General features: G+C 39.4%; 1 protein-coding gene across 6 annotated transcripts in view; it reads right to left on the bottom strand.

Annotated features, from left to right (window-relative positions):
• Window positions 1-15,608, bottom strand: part of DNM3 (dynamin 3) — a 501,537-nt gene that overhangs the window by 240,614 nt on the left and 245,315 nt on the right. For all 6 annotated transcript variants that reach the window (XM_040984259.1, XM_040984258.1, XM_040984260.1 and 3 more), the window contains one exon: window positions 10,970-11,083. In XM_040984259.1, coding sequence (XP_040840193.1) covers window positions 10,970-11,083 — 114 coding nt within the window. The remainder of the gene's footprint in view (window positions 1-10,969; window positions 11,084-15,608) is intronic.

Here is a 15,608-nt window from a genome sequence, read left to right as displayed (position 1 = left end):
ATTTTACATCTGTATATTTCCACCAATAGCTCATTCTGGTATGAATTAGAAGGAAACTCTCCAGAACGTCTGCCTTGTATTTGATCTTCCTTTTCTGGAACGGGATGGCAATGACAGTGTTGGGGCACCCCTGTGGACACAGGCCTCCATTTGCTGCCTTCTGATTCATGGCAGAGCTCTGGAGTTAATTCAGTGGTGGATAACAGGCTCAGAGCTATCTTTTATCTGACTTGCATATCCATACTTGGCAATTTTGCATTAAAAAAGGAAATGAGAAATAAGTTTGTGCTGTTTAACTTAGTATTAGTAAACAATGCATTCTCTTGTAAAGCCCCACTATGAAAACATCATACACCAAAGTCCACTGGAGGGCATGTCACATATCTTAAGTTCATGTATTATTTTGAAAATGTCTGCTGTTTGCACGTAACTGATAATTTTCTTTTTCATGGGCAAGGTTACAGTATTTATCTACTATAAGAAACAAGCATAAACATAGTCATTATCTTTAACTTCAAATTTAAAATAATGCAGAGTTTTTGTGAAGAGGAAAAACATCTGGTTCCATTACTCTGCACTCCGCATGGTGGGCCAAGTAATAATATGGATTGGATTGAAGATTAAACCTTGTTTTTAATCTTTCTGTTTCCTTAACATTTGAATGCGAGTTTTCTGTGTACCAATTATCCATGTTAGTACGTTTGGAACGAATGTGTAAGTGTACTTTCCGAATAAAGTCCAAAGTCTAACTTGTTTATAGCTCCATAATGTTTTAATGTTTAATTGTATTGTGTGTTTTCTCCTTTTCCCTTACTCTCCAAAATCACCAAATGTGGAAAACAGACTGATTGTCCATGAGCAAAGGACACGCGAAGGAAGCGAGGGCCTGGCTGGACAGAGTTGTCACGTGTCTGCCTGTCTACACTTGCTGTGCAGAACATCCGCTCACCTGTACAGCAGGCACAGACAGGCAGTCACATGACAACCCAGCCTGAGTGACCACCAGCCTCACAGCTACACCAACAGCAACAGCCAGAGGGCGGGGCTGGGGGCCTGGGGGCCTGATCTGTGAACTAATACTTAACGCTGTGTATGATGATGATATATCTTATTTTGATTCAAATATTAAAATCCACCAAAAGCAAAGTGAGTGGTGCCTATTAAAGATAATAAAACCCATTTCTGAAAACGTTCCTGTGCTCTCTATAATTCTCTGTTCCAACTGTTGTCAGTAAGTCACTACCCTTCACCTTCACGATCCACGTGCAAAACCAAATAGCAGAACAATAGAAGCTCAGGCTGATGCTTCGCAAAGAATAAAAGCAATCCTGATCCACAAACAAGTATACATTTCTACGTGAGGACTTTATCTTCAGGCGAGACAGGCCCAGAAAAAGAGTGGGGAGGAGAGAAGGAGAGAGAGAAAGGAAGGCAGGGTAACGTTCCAGGGAGCAAGTGCAAAGAGCATTCTTGTTCAACATCATTTCCAAAGTTTTAAAATCATTGTCTTAGGTAATAATTGCCTTAAGACAAAGAAACAGTTAACACTGAAACGCAAAGCGTGTAACCTGAGTAAACAGGTCGTGGTTTACTCCAGGAAGGGGCTCCAACCACAGTCTCCAGACTGCAGTCCACGGATCTGGAACATTCCTCCCGCTCACTATGAACTCGAGATCCTCAGGCCTCAGTTTTTTCAAAAGTGCTTACTGAATAGTCATTGTAGATGTTCTCAACTCTTTTGAGGAAACAGTAGGACTTCAGGTCACATACTATTAGTTGGAGTCAAATGATCAGAATTGTGTTTTGTTTATGAATATTTCAAACAATCAAGAGTAAAATGTGGCAAGATGAGTAATGTCAGAAATTTGCCACATTTAATTTATTCATCAAATGTCTGAACTACAGTGTCTAAAATTATTAGTTTTCTCAGAAAGATTCTCAAGCTTAAAAAATAGAACACATTTACCCCCATTTCCTATTTTTAAAAACAATTTAATAAATAAACATGACAAGCTGTATGCATGGATTTCAAGCATTTTTGCATCAAATAAAATTCTCTTTTAATTCTGTGTTTCCATGAGCTTTTTGAAGTATTCAGTATAGACTAAAGGAAAGTATTTTTGCAAGTAGCCATTTAAATTTTAAAATGAATGATTTTTGTCTTGACGTCAAGAGCCCTACAAGCTTCAGATTTTTGATTTCTTGTTATGTGAACCATATCCGACACTACAATTTAAGGAGGAAAACTGATGGACAAAATTATGAAGAGCAAATGCGTTTAAAGGCTAAATGCTTTGTATGTACACAGTCTCCCCTTGGGTAAATGTTATTTGCTAAAATTCTCTTTTTCTCCTGTAGGACACATTGTGACAGGAAATTTCTTTTTACCCTTTTACCTAAAATAAAACCCTCAAAACTAGCAAGAGGAGTCCAAAGCAAAACTTCACAGAATGTAAATAAAAACAGAAAGAAATGTAAAAATGTGCCACTGAGTAGTTACCTCCTTAGCCCCAACTTTAAATGCTCACACAGCTTGTAGCCAACTGCCTACCTAGGCGTCCCCACGAGGAGCCCGGCAAGGCAGTGGCAGCACAGTGCTTACCGCTGTCCGGAGCTGCTGGACGTCAGCCCACCTCCAAAGAGGAAAGCTGGGAGTCCAGCAAGCTGAGAGAGCCCTGACATACGCCTCCCCAAAATGCTTACGAAGTGTTTATGCATACTTTATATTTAATTGTAAAGATTTAATTTATGTATATTTTAAGTTTTAATAAATCTGAAATAGTATTTTGCATTAAGTTTTATTAAATAATACTTTTTCCAAGATTATGCTTGGAAAATGCTAGCATGTGAACATGCCTGGCAGAAATAATCCAAATTGAATATAAACACAACATAAAATAATTCATGTATATAAAAAAACCACAACTATGATCAAGAAAAATTTTAAGTGAAAAAATGAATTAAAGTTTGATATATTGGACTGTTTCTATACAAATATGTCAGATTTTTCTGTACAAACACCACTCAACAAGCCACACACACCACAACCACATTCCGAGGGTCGAGGCTGCCCCGCCGTATCCCGAAAGGACAGGATCCAAGCAGGAAGTACCCACCATCTTCAAAGTTAATGTGAAAATGGAAAGAGAGGAGGATATCAGGGACTTCTTGGCCCCGTAACTTGAGCCACTCAGAGATACAGAGCTGTCATTTTGTTTCCTATTACTGAAGTTACATTTCTCATCTGGTAGAGCAACAAAATAAAAACAACACTGAGTAAATATCCCTATAAGGAAATTATATAATCTCCTTATCATGCTATCCAAACACTTCAGCCCACAAAAATGAGGCCTGTAATTTCTTAAGAGTCCAAAAAATGTCCCCTTTCAATGAAGATCTTGGATTCTCTTCAATAGTTAGGTTAGTGCATTTCCTTTGAAAACACTGCTGGTACGTTACTCCACTTTCCACGCGGGATCTTGTGTTGAGGCTAATCTTTATGTTGGATTCCAGAGGTGGCATAAATGCTGGCTAAGCACTTTGATCATGCATAAATTAGCAGCTTCCTTTATCAGAATTTAACCAAAGTATATACATTTATACATTTTTATACATTTTCATGGATTAGAAAAAAATCTTTTCTCCTTGAAAGATCTTTTTCTCTTTTCTATTCCCTGAAAATTCATATTTTAGGCATATCTTAAAGTCATAAGATTTTTAGAAATCTGATTTTTAAATTATCAGTGCACAATTATCTAGATGGAAGGTCCTTTTAAAATGACGATCTGTTATTCCCATCTTGCTTTTTTCTGAACCCCTCACAAGAAATGTGAAATATATTTTACAGGTCAAAATTCACATTGTGAAATTGGTTTCCTACTTCAATGATCTTTAATGCAGAAAGTCAGAGACACGGCCAGATGAGATGGTCAGACACGGCTAGTGGAAACAGGTGCTCCATGCCAAGCTGTTGGCTGCTGTCCCAGCTGCTCCACTTCCAACCCCGCTTCCTGCTAATGTATCCTGGCAGAGACCCAGTTCCAGGCTCCTAGCTCTGTCCTGCTCCAGCTCTGGCTGCTGTAACCACTAACAACAGAGTGATCCAACAGACAGGACAGATCTGTCTTTGTTTTTCTCTCTGTGTCTGTCTCTGTGTATTTCCCTGCCTTTTAAGTAGATGAAAATATACAGAGAACACAAAACAACCTATTAGGAGGGGGAGAGCGAGGAGAGATGGGGAGGAGAAAAAGGAGTAATCCCCATGTCTGTAAAACTGTGTCATGGAAAATAATAAAAAAGAAAAGAAAAACAGCCTATTAACCTTCAAAGACACACATTAACAAAATCCTAACACAATCTATCTTAGACAGAAAACTCACAATTAAAACTTTTAGGAAAAGAGTAATTCAGCAGTTTAGTTTGGGTGCTTGACGTCCTAAGGCATATACGCTCTTACACTGGATGGATTCCCTTATTTGCTCAGGCATACCTCCACCCAATCACTATGTAGCTAGTATTCTCCCACATGCTCCTAGTGATAAAGAATGAACACACCAACGGCCTCTACATTCATAAGTCGCACAGTGAGCACATGTTAAGCTGCCCTGTCAGTTTCTACCTTCTGAAAAATCTCTTCAACTCATTAATTTCCATCAACTCACCCTGACCCAACATCCTACCACAAAAATCAATAATTTCTTAATAACTCTCCAATCCAGTTTGGCCTTTTCCAATTCATTCTCCACAATATAGCCAACTAAGAATAAGAAAATTTAAATATAATCATGTGACTCTCTATACTCAAATTATTAAGGCTTCTCATCTTGCTTCATTTGTTTATTTGTTGTTTTGCTCCTCATCTTTCTAAAATAAAAAATCTTTCATCTGTAGAGTCCCTTTCTCACGTTTTCCAGTCCCCCCAGTCTAACATCAGTTCCTTAAACTCACTGGCTCAGTCTTGAAATGAGATGATAGATCCCTCCTTAGACCACTCAATCCAAAGACCTCCATTCTGGGGTCACCATTCCAGACAATAATGTGGTCAAACAAACCAGTTTCTTTATTTTCTTTATGGTTTGTACTTGACATCTGAGAGGTTTCCCCATTTGTTCAGTGGGCAGGTACTATGAATTTTTTCCTACCGTTTTTATTTTGGTGATTGGTACATAACAGGTGCTCAGAAAATACTTCTCAGGAAATGTTTAGGCGATTAAGAGGACAGCACTGACACTCAGAGCTGGCTATGTTATTCAGTCACTCTGATCCTCAGTCTCAAAAACCGCAGAATGTAAATACCGTACTGACTTAGCTAAGTGCCTGGTAAACTATGAATACTCAGCAACGTTAGTCAGTCTATGATAATTATCATGAACAGATTGTTAACGATAATTGTTCGGATAGAAAATTGGCATTCATGAGCAGGTACAACTAAGAGAGAGAATGTGATTCACCGTCACTCCTACTAACCAGATGACATCTTGTTATCCTGACCAGTCTGAACATGTCAAGTGGACTCTGCAGAGAGCACCTCACGAGATGTGGAGAGATGAGCTGAGTTAAGTCTACATCTAGATATCTTGAGCTTGGAAAACATGGGAGAGGTGGGAGGAGAAAGAGTGAGAGGGCCAGTTCTTAGGCTGGGCCGGCAAATCCTAAAGCTGCCGGTGACACACCAAAGTGGGACATGCTCCGTCTGAACATTGCTGTGTAGGGAAAGCTCATACTCTCTTTGAAGTCCTCTGAATTGCCATATTTTGGTAAATTGTCAAGATTTAGTAAGGATGAGTAATAAAAACATGCTTGCATTATTATTTCATAGAAATCAAAGGAGTTAAGCACTACACATCCAAGATCACAAGGGGATCACATGTGGACACACATGGATGCATGAGCAAGTTCTTCCCCTGACCCCCTAGCCATCATTCGACCATCATACAGACCTTGGAATGCACACACTGGCAGACTGCCCTGATGAGGCCTGTGCAGCCCATGCAAATGTGTTCAGGGCCATTTGTGCAGGAAATTCCAGCGACTGAGGTGCCTTAGCATGCTCTAGGAGGTCAGCCGGACTTGGAAAAAAAAATCCCCTTGATGATTAGTTACAAATTGTTTAACTTTGTGAAAGATGGCTCATTTCTGCGAATGCTGCAGAAACTCTCAGCCTTGGAGTTAGATGATAACATTCTGTCAAGTACATAGATTAACTGTGAATATTATAATCACAGTGTATTATAACAATTCATTGAATATACCATTTGGAAGCTTAAACATTGCCTGGGATGCAGATGGAATGCTTAGGATCTTGTATCAGTAGCATTACACACAACACTATAGTATTGTATAGGACTGGTTCAAAAAGACGTTTACAGGTGCTTGAGGGAGTTGATGAATCCAGCAAAAATTCAAGAATTGGATGGATAGAAGAAAAATGAGTAAGATCCTAGGCAGTAGTATCACAGTAGTTTCAACGACAGCTTTAAATTATCAGCTGAAATGTTCATGCTAACACCTCTGAAAGGTTAGATAGGAACTACAGGCTTTCCTCTCATCTTCTCCAACTCTTGGCTAAGATGCAAGAAAACCAGGAACATGAAAAACCTCAATGGAGAAATAAATTCTGAGATTGCTCTTGTTATCTGGACACTACTATCCTCTAAGAAAACCCAGATCCAATAATTTTACTTCAGGAAACAGAAAGAAGATGTGAGTCAAACAATGGCATTGCAATGTAGAGGGTGTGGTGTTGTCTTTTCTGTAGTGCTCTTTCTGTAATGGCAAGAATAACTATGCCTGTGTGACATCAAGGGTATTTTGTACATAATTTTCAGAGTTCTATAGAATGCCTTCAAGGCGATTTGATCAGGAACGGTCCCCATTTGGAGAATCAACAGACTAGCTAAGAGTGAAGTGAGTTTCTGTAGCACCAGCAGTTACTCAAAGCCCATTTCCACCAAGTATTTCCAACAGGTATTTCATCTATAGGATCTTGTATCCAATTAACAGCATCCAGAAATACACTTGGAGCCATTATTTTTTAATGCTAAATATATTCCTTAAGTCATTTATATTTATTAAAAAAAACTGTCACAAATTAAATAAAACCATATATATGCTCATGACATAATACGCTATTTATTAAATAGTTGCTTTGGATTATAATGAAAACACACCAATCTAATTAACTAAGAAATCAAGAGGAGGGAAGAACACATAAAAATATGACAGCCCTCTGTAAAAACTGAATATAATTCATCATAAAACAGATAATTAATCTATCACCAACTTAACAATATATCTTGTGTCATGGGTACAGGACTAGGAAAAAGAAGCGGTCACATGACAGGATGTTCCAGGTGCACAGACAATGATGTGTGCACGGGACAAAAGCTACAAGCATGAAGCTTACCAACAACTTGACTCCAAGTCTTGACTTATAACTTGAGCCTTTTCAAGGGCATATTCTACAGGAAGGCTCACAGGATTATTCACAGAACCACGTTTAATCAATATGTAATTGGATTTTGACAGCAAGACTTTGTGGAGTTTAAGTGTCACTGAAACCACTGCAGCTTAAGGATGCATGTCAGAGATGGATCTCTGCCCCTGAACACCTACCATCCTGACATTCACTGCTTGATCTTACTGTCACACATCTTCTCGCTCCCCACAGATACTAATGATGATCTGCTCAGTCCTGTACTAGTAAAGAACAAGGCAGAGCACTCTTTATTTTTGCCCTGGCAGCAGGTACAGAGATGGTAGGGAGGGCATGAAGCCCCAGCAGGAGAAGCGCATGGGGCAGGGCAGAGGACGACAAGGGTAGCAGTTTAAGAACGGCCAGGTGGGAATGAATGATGCTGGTTCCATGGAGACTACTTCATGGACAGATACTTTGAAATTCATTCGCGAGTCCAGACAGCATCGACATTCTTACAAACATCCCACCTTGTTTTTTGAGCTCAGTTCTGAATAGGCAACAATAGCTACTGATCAAAGCACAGCTGTTCACATCCATGGATTTGCCACCTTGAATTTCAGAGATCCTTACACCAGGAACATCCCATGAAAGCCACTGCCTTCTATTGGTAGCACCAGGAGAAACTGCTAAAGTTTTGCAGCTGTATTTATTGATTTTATTCTTTTCTCTCACTCCTTGCACACACACATCCACCCCTCACATCACACAGAACACAGGAGCCAGAGTAGCCTGTCTCAATTCAAGCCTACCATCCCAGTTGGAACTACCCAACATTTTTCAATTTATTGGTTTAAAATCCCAATTGTTAAGTGAGGACTGGCAAGGCCCACACTTTCTGGTGCCTCTAACATTTCCCACTTCTATCCTCTGCTGTTTTACCCCAATCACAGTCTTCCTTTGGTTCTCATCTACAAACTTGTTAAACTTATTAGCCCATCTCCTCAGAATAGTCAACAAAAACCTCTGCAAGCCTCATCATATTCCAAGTTCTGCTCAACTGTCACTTCTTTATAATTATGCAATCTAAAGGTGTCTCCGCCTTACTTTCTAACACATCACCCACTTCCTTCAGAACACTTAATATCTGATATATTATTAATCTGATGTAATAGCTGACATTATACTATTAATTTGTTTGGTTGTTACTTACAAAGAGCAGAAATCTCTTTTCCTCTTCCCTGAAATTATCAAAATGGAGAAAAGAACTTTTTTCCTAGAATTTCTTCATCGAAATTGTTCTGTTTTATTGTGCAGGTCATTCCCACCCTCCTCTGTCTCCCTGCCACAGGTTTAATAAAATTCACACAGTCAGTTTATATTGCAACTGAGTAACTGTTCTGCATCTTTTGTTCTAATTGATAACATTCAATGTTGCCTGAAGTTTTCAGACTCAGGAAATCAGTGGTAATCATGGGCTTCCCAAGATTTTAAGATATCTTCCTTCCCTACATAGGCACTGTACACCTTCTCACGGCTTCATCTCAGGACCCACACAGCCAGACAAGAGAATCTGAAAGTCACATCTCAACAGCAGTGGCTATCCCAGTGACTTCAAGGACCCTTGCGCCACTACCAGGTGAATGTTGAGAAGTCAAAAAACCATTTTCAAAAACTCTCTGTGAATGAGGTTGAGTTGCAGAACCCCAGATACCTTCATCTGCAGAGTCCAAAGGCCTGCATTCAAATTTCTGTGTCGCCACCTACTAGCAAGCTGACTTTAGAACGCTAGTTATCCTTAACATCAGCTGTTCTGCAGAGACTCCCAGCCCTGTAAAACGGCTTTTGAGAAAGTTATTTTTTACTTTTTTTCTACTTTTCTCTTCTGAAAAACAAGGATAGCACCAATACTTTTACTGAGGGTTATAATATTGGCTAAAACACTGGCCACAACTATTATGATTGCTCAGTAAAATCTTTTGTTTGTCCTTGTATAACTGAAAAAGACCCCAAATTGGTATTATCTAAATCCATGTAAATGACCACACAAATTCTTGAAGGGAAAACTGTATCTACAAAGATATCTTAGAGCAACTAAACAGCAGAAAAAACAGCTGATTTTTATCTCTAGGGAAGTATTTGAGAGCTTCCCAACCACTGGGATTCAAACCCAGCTTCCCACAGAATGAGAGGGAAAGCTAAGCAAGCAGCTCAGGAAGTCATTACTCATCCTCAGACTTTCACAACCACTGACTTCTGACTGAGGTCCATGACAGAAGACATTTCAAAAAGCACTCGAATAGCAATTTCATTTGAACATTTCTATAGAATTGCATTGCTCTCATTGAAGAAATTTTAGTGGTGATTTATCACCATTTTTCTTAAACACACTCCTGCACACACAACACTTGGAAATGAAAAGAATGGCAAGAGCCCTGAAAATTTTCCTCCAAAAAATGGCAGCAGTACTTTAGCAGGCTCAGTACTCTGCTTGATATCACGCCAAGACAGAAGGGACTTGTACCGCTGGAGTGCATGTCCTCTGCAGTCACAGAAACTGACACAACCTCACCTGGCTGTTCACAGGCTAGGTCAGACTAGATCTATTAGAATTTAAGATTTATACATTAACCTGCATCTATGACTCCCCAAATTTAGCTGTTTTACACTAAAGCATTTTAATAGCTCTCTAAGGTTAATATGATCTATTTTGAGCACTTCCCCAGCAATTTAATACCAAGGGGCCAAACTTTACATGAGCAGGCAATTATCATAAACTGTGATTTTTACGTAGATAATAAATTCTCAAAGAACAAACTTTGCTAACGATCTAGAAGCCACTTGATACCAGTGATGTCTTTCTCACAAGTCTTTGATTTGACACAGGTGTCACAGCAACCATTTCAAAATGTGTTAGTAACTCCACATCAGTGTTATTAACTCCTAAGATATTCTATTATCTTAAGTCTTTCAAAACATTATTTCATTAAAATTTCGTTCATTGAGTCAGTACATCAACATTATTATAAAGAATATTTATAACTATTGACCTCTAATGGCATTTCTTCAGGTAAGCAAATACACAGCCCCACCAAAGAAATAAAAATGAAGATACTTGAGGCAAATGCAAGGATGCTACATAAAGCTTAAGGAAAAGTTGACTTACAAGTCAAACGTATTTAAAAAAAAGTTTCAACTCAAGCATATTTTTCACAATATCTTTTTCATAAATTTCTAAAAGACTAATGCACAGATTTCAAAAATATTTTTACACCAAGATAAACCTGCCTCACAATTCAATTTTAATTCCAATTTCCACAAACGTTTGATGTCCACTTGTATAGAAAATGAAAAAACCTGTGAGGACAGGTTTATTATTACCTCACACATATTTACCTTGTAAATTAAGCCTATTCTGAGATCATTTTTTTCAGAAAACTCTTCAGATGGCACTCTTGCAACAAACATTTCAAGCTACGTCCATGGCAAGAGCACACTGGCACCCTGACATTGTGCTTCACAACAACATCAAAGTCGGCACTCTCTGCCACTCACCTCATCGTCTTTGTACCAGGACAAGCTTTCTGCCGTAAGAACGAACCAGTACCCCTTGGAGCCTCCTTTCATGATGCCGATGTTGCTGATGGTGAGCCACCCCTTGCGAATCACCTACGAGAGAGCAGAAGTTAGCAGACATGTTTAGTGTAAGAGAAGCCAACAGACCAAAGGTCTTGGACTAAGTGAAAAACAACATATAAATTGCAATAAAAACAGCACTGCTCCCTGGAAGCTCAGCCGCATTGAGTCGTTCAAGAGAATCTGCCTTCCCAGAGTTCAGATGGCTGGAGGAAAGTGTCTCCCATTTGTGAATGAAGTCAAAATTTCGGACTCAGATGAATGGTGGGGGCAGAGTGACTGAAACACAGGAATGAAATGAGGCAGCCTGATCCTGTGCCAGCCTGTTTATGGCAATGGAGCCACAATTAAAACATGTTTATGTGATTGGATGAACAGTGGTCTCTCTGCCCACTGCTCTTCCCTCCTTCCAGCCTACTGGCCCGGCTCTTTGCCTAGTTTGCAGCTCATTAGAATTCTCAGCAGAGAATGCCCAGCAAATGGTAGAAAAAAAAAATTCAAGCCAACCAATTAGCTCTTTATTAACAGCCTTGAATAAGGCTGATTGAGGGATAAAGCTGAAATAATAAACTAAAATGAAAAGTTTGAGGTTTTGTTTTTAATTGCCTTGATTTGTCCATCCACTTCTGTTTGCTATTTGCCATACCAGAAAACATGTAGCATCTTCATAAAGATCTTTAAATAGTCTTTTAAATTTTTTCACAAAAGAAACTTGGATTATAGATTTGACAGAAATTATTTATAAGTGGTATTTAAAATAAATTGCAAATTTTTCCTCACAGTTGCAAAGTTACACTCTGCTTCCCATATGGTACATTTACCATGTCCTCTACGATACATAATTTTGTTGTCATAGAATCAGGAGTGAAATACCACATGAAATTGTATGATGTTATTTTAAACATCAAAAAATACTATATACCAAAATCAGCCAACATCTTACAGATCTTAAAATAATAAACACTATTTATTGCATGACTAATGAGTGTTTTAGGTCAGTGCAAGATTAAAAAATACTCTAAAAATCAAATTTCATTTTTGTATTGCTATTGTTTTCTAGCAGCAGAGGAAGATCAAGTCTAGAGAAAATTATGAAATAAGTCACAATCATTACTGATCTCCCTAGGCCCTCTTCGCATCTCTTCCCTGTCACCTTGGGCCCTGGTTATCACCACCACGGGAAGCCCACTGCTCCGGAAAGCACTCTTCTTTTCACAGAGCCCCACAAAACATCTACTTCAGGTCCAGAAGATGTTTTACTACACTGTTTAGAATTGCCTTTTCTTCTTTCTCTCTACATAGAAGAAAAAAAATTTCTCAAAGTATGTTCTAGCAGTCATAGTAGAGGTTCAGAGATTCCTGGGTTACCTATCAATTCAAATGAATATTCAAGTGGGTCTGAAGCATACATATGAAATTCAGAAGTCCAAATTGTAACATATTCCCAACATGACTCTTGAAGTAAAAGAGCAATGAATGTACAAATACAATCACAATTTCATTTTCCTAAAAAAAATTCATTTTCCATAGAGCAAATGGTGCTGTGTAATTTTCAGCGAGAAGTAACTGATTAAATTATTTCACACTAAGATTATTATCCACCCAAACACAGCTTGACAAATCACCTGAATCAAAGCACAAATCAAAGCAGACTGCAGGTTAAGGATTCCTCACTTCAAATTCTCAGGACAGAAATATTTCAGTGTTTTACATTTTGCAATATGAAAATACACTTTCCTGACTAAACATTATTAATCTGAAAATCCAAAACACAAAATGTTATAAAATCTGAAACTTTTTGTGTGTCATTATTTCATTTTTATAATATATGTTTGCATAATAAAGAAGTATTCCAGAAGGTGTAGAAATCGCATAAGTAAATTACAATTTTGCCATCAAGCAGAACTGTGAATTTTGCACAAAGAATATTTCTCAAGAATCTACCATATGGGCCCAGCATAATAGCTTAGTGACTAAAACTTTGCCTTGTATGCACTGGGATCCCTTATGGGAACCAGTCCATGTCCTGGCTGCTCCACTTCCCTTCCAGCTCCCTGCCTGTGGTCCTAGAAAGCAGAGGAGCCCGGCCCAAAGCCTTGGGACCCTGCACCAGTGTGGGAAACCTAGAGGAGGCTCCTGGCTCCTGGCTTCAGATCAGCTCAGCTCCCAATGTTGCAGCCATTCAGGGAGTGAACCAGCAGATGGAAGATCTTCCTCTCTGTCCATCCTTCTGTGTAAATCTGCCCTTCCAAAAATAAAATAATTAAAATCTTAAACAAAAGATGTAAAGATGAAAAAATATACTGAAGTCACAATCATTTCCTTAAGAATATCACAATATGAGGGAAAAGCAGATTCACAGAGATACAATTCAATATAAAAGTATGCCAAGAGAAACATGCCAAGAGGAGGTGCGCTGGCTATGACTCAGGAAGTTAGGACAGAACTGTATCTCAGAAAAGCCTAAAGGGGAGTAGAATTAGGTTAAGTAAGTTGTCTGCCTGGTGATTTACTTGTTTTCCACAAATAAGAATAAAAAATAATAAAGTATGAAGGAGCCACTTTGCAGAAAATGTGAGGTGAGGATGAAGATGTTGAGACTGGGGAAAGATATGGGATAAAGATGGGATGGATCCAGTCCAGTGAAACCCACAATTTTTCTAGTCTTACTCCGATAGCAGCATGAAAACTAACTTTAAGTTCATACCCCTAATGCATGCATATTAGCTTTAAAATTGTATATATCACACGTGTCAGTTAACTGTATACATCAAAAAGTAAAAGGGGAAATGTGAACATTCCTCATATATGTGTGTGTGTATACATATAGTATTTATATATAGTATGTTTGGCTTTTAAAAAGTTTGTGAGAGAAACACATATGTCACTGGCAGTTAAAACTCTTGAGCAAAACAGCAGTGTCTAATAGACAAAGTTGGGGAAAAATAACATTTTAGAGGTGACTATAGAAGAATCTAAAAGAAATGCCAAGGCGATAAAAGCAATAAGGTTGTTAAAGCCAAAGGCAATAAATGTCTAGAAGAAAATGTAACAGTGGGGACAGTTAACAACTGACTGGGGAGGCCAGGCGCCATAGCCTTCTGGTTAAAGGCCTTGCTTTGCACATGCCAGGATCCCATATGGACACTGGTTCACATCCTGGAGGCCCCACTTCCCATCCAGCTCCCTGCCTTTGGCCTAGGAAAGCAGTCAAGAACGAGCCAAAGCCTTGGGACCCTGCACCTGCGTGGGAGACCCGGAGGAACCTCCTGGCTTTGGATTGGCTCAGCTCCAGCCATTGTGGTCACTTGGGGAGTGAACCAGCAGACAGAAGATCTTTCTCTCTGTCTCTCTTCCTCTGAGTATATCTGAATTTCCACTAAAAACAAATAAAGTTAAAAAAAAAACTGACTAGAGAACAGGGTTAAAGGAAGTGTTTATTCATGGTGGTGTTTGCTTTCAAAAGAGAAGTTGAAAACTTTTGTATGGACACCAATGGAGTTCAAGAGGGAGCTTCAAAAGTTTACAGAAAAAAGAATTAAAAGATCAGTTCATTTTGGTGGGAAGTTTCTTGATATTTATGCATATTTTTAGCTGGAGAGGAAATAATTAGCACAGAATAAAAGATTAGTGATACAAGCAAGATGATACAAGGAAAAATTATGGCAGCAAAGAACACAGGGAACGAGCTGGGAATGACGGGAGAGTGAGGGCAGGGGTACCTCCTCCATGAGTGGGGAGGCTGGGAGAGTGAGGGCAGGGGCATCTCCTCAACGAGTGGGGAGGCTGGGAGAGTGAGGGCAGGGGTACCTCCTCCATGAGTGGGGAGGTTGGGAGAATGAGGGCAGGGGTACCTCCTCCACGAGTGGGGAGGTTGGGAGAGTGAGGGCAGGGGTACCTCCTCCATGAGTGGGGAGGTTGGGAGAGTGAGGGCAGGGGCATCTCCTCCATGAGTGGGGAGGCTGGGAGAGTGAGGGCAGAGGTACCTCCTCCACGAGTGGGGAGGTTGGGAGAGTGAGGGCAGGGGCATCTCCTCCATGAGTGGGGAGGTTTGGAGAGTGAGGGCAGGGCAGGGGTACCTCCTCCATGAGGAAGGCAGTGGTAAGTGGATCTCCCCATTGCTCCTGCTAAAACAGAGACACTAGATTATCTAGATTATCTGCAGTAAAGTGAGGACATGAGAGTAGAAAGAATGATTGGAGATACAATACAGTATCTAGACAGTCTGAAATTGAATGAGATTAAACTAGAATTACTTTTTCAAAAAAGAAGAACCCCCAAAACTTGCAGCAGTAAAATCAACACAGTTGCATTTTGTGGGAGGATTTGGCATACTTGATACAGAAATTGAGGAGCTAAATATGACTTGATCCCAAGTTCTGAATTGCCTTGCCCTAATCATCTGGATGAAAAAGCATGGACGGTTTGGGGCAAGAGGGGAATTATATCATGCAGAGAAGCAAGATCTGGGGCTCTAATAGAAAGGAAGAAAAAGCAAAGACAAAAGCATTACAGTGGTTAGTGGGCAGTGTGTGAGAGAGGCAGATACTACATCAAA

The sequence above is a fragment of the Ochotona curzoniae genome, unplaced genomic scaffold, assembly GCF_017591425.1.
Source record: "Ochotona curzoniae isolate NIBS_2020 unplaced genomic scaffold, NIBS_Ocur_1.0 contig_4105, whole genome shotgun sequence".
Taxonomy (NCBI): Eukaryota; Metazoa; Chordata; class Mammalia; order Lagomorpha; family Ochotonidae; genus Ochotona; species Ochotona curzoniae.
The sequence above is the reverse complement of the archived record's forward strand: the minus strand, read 5'-3'. Positions and strand labels throughout refer to the sequence as shown.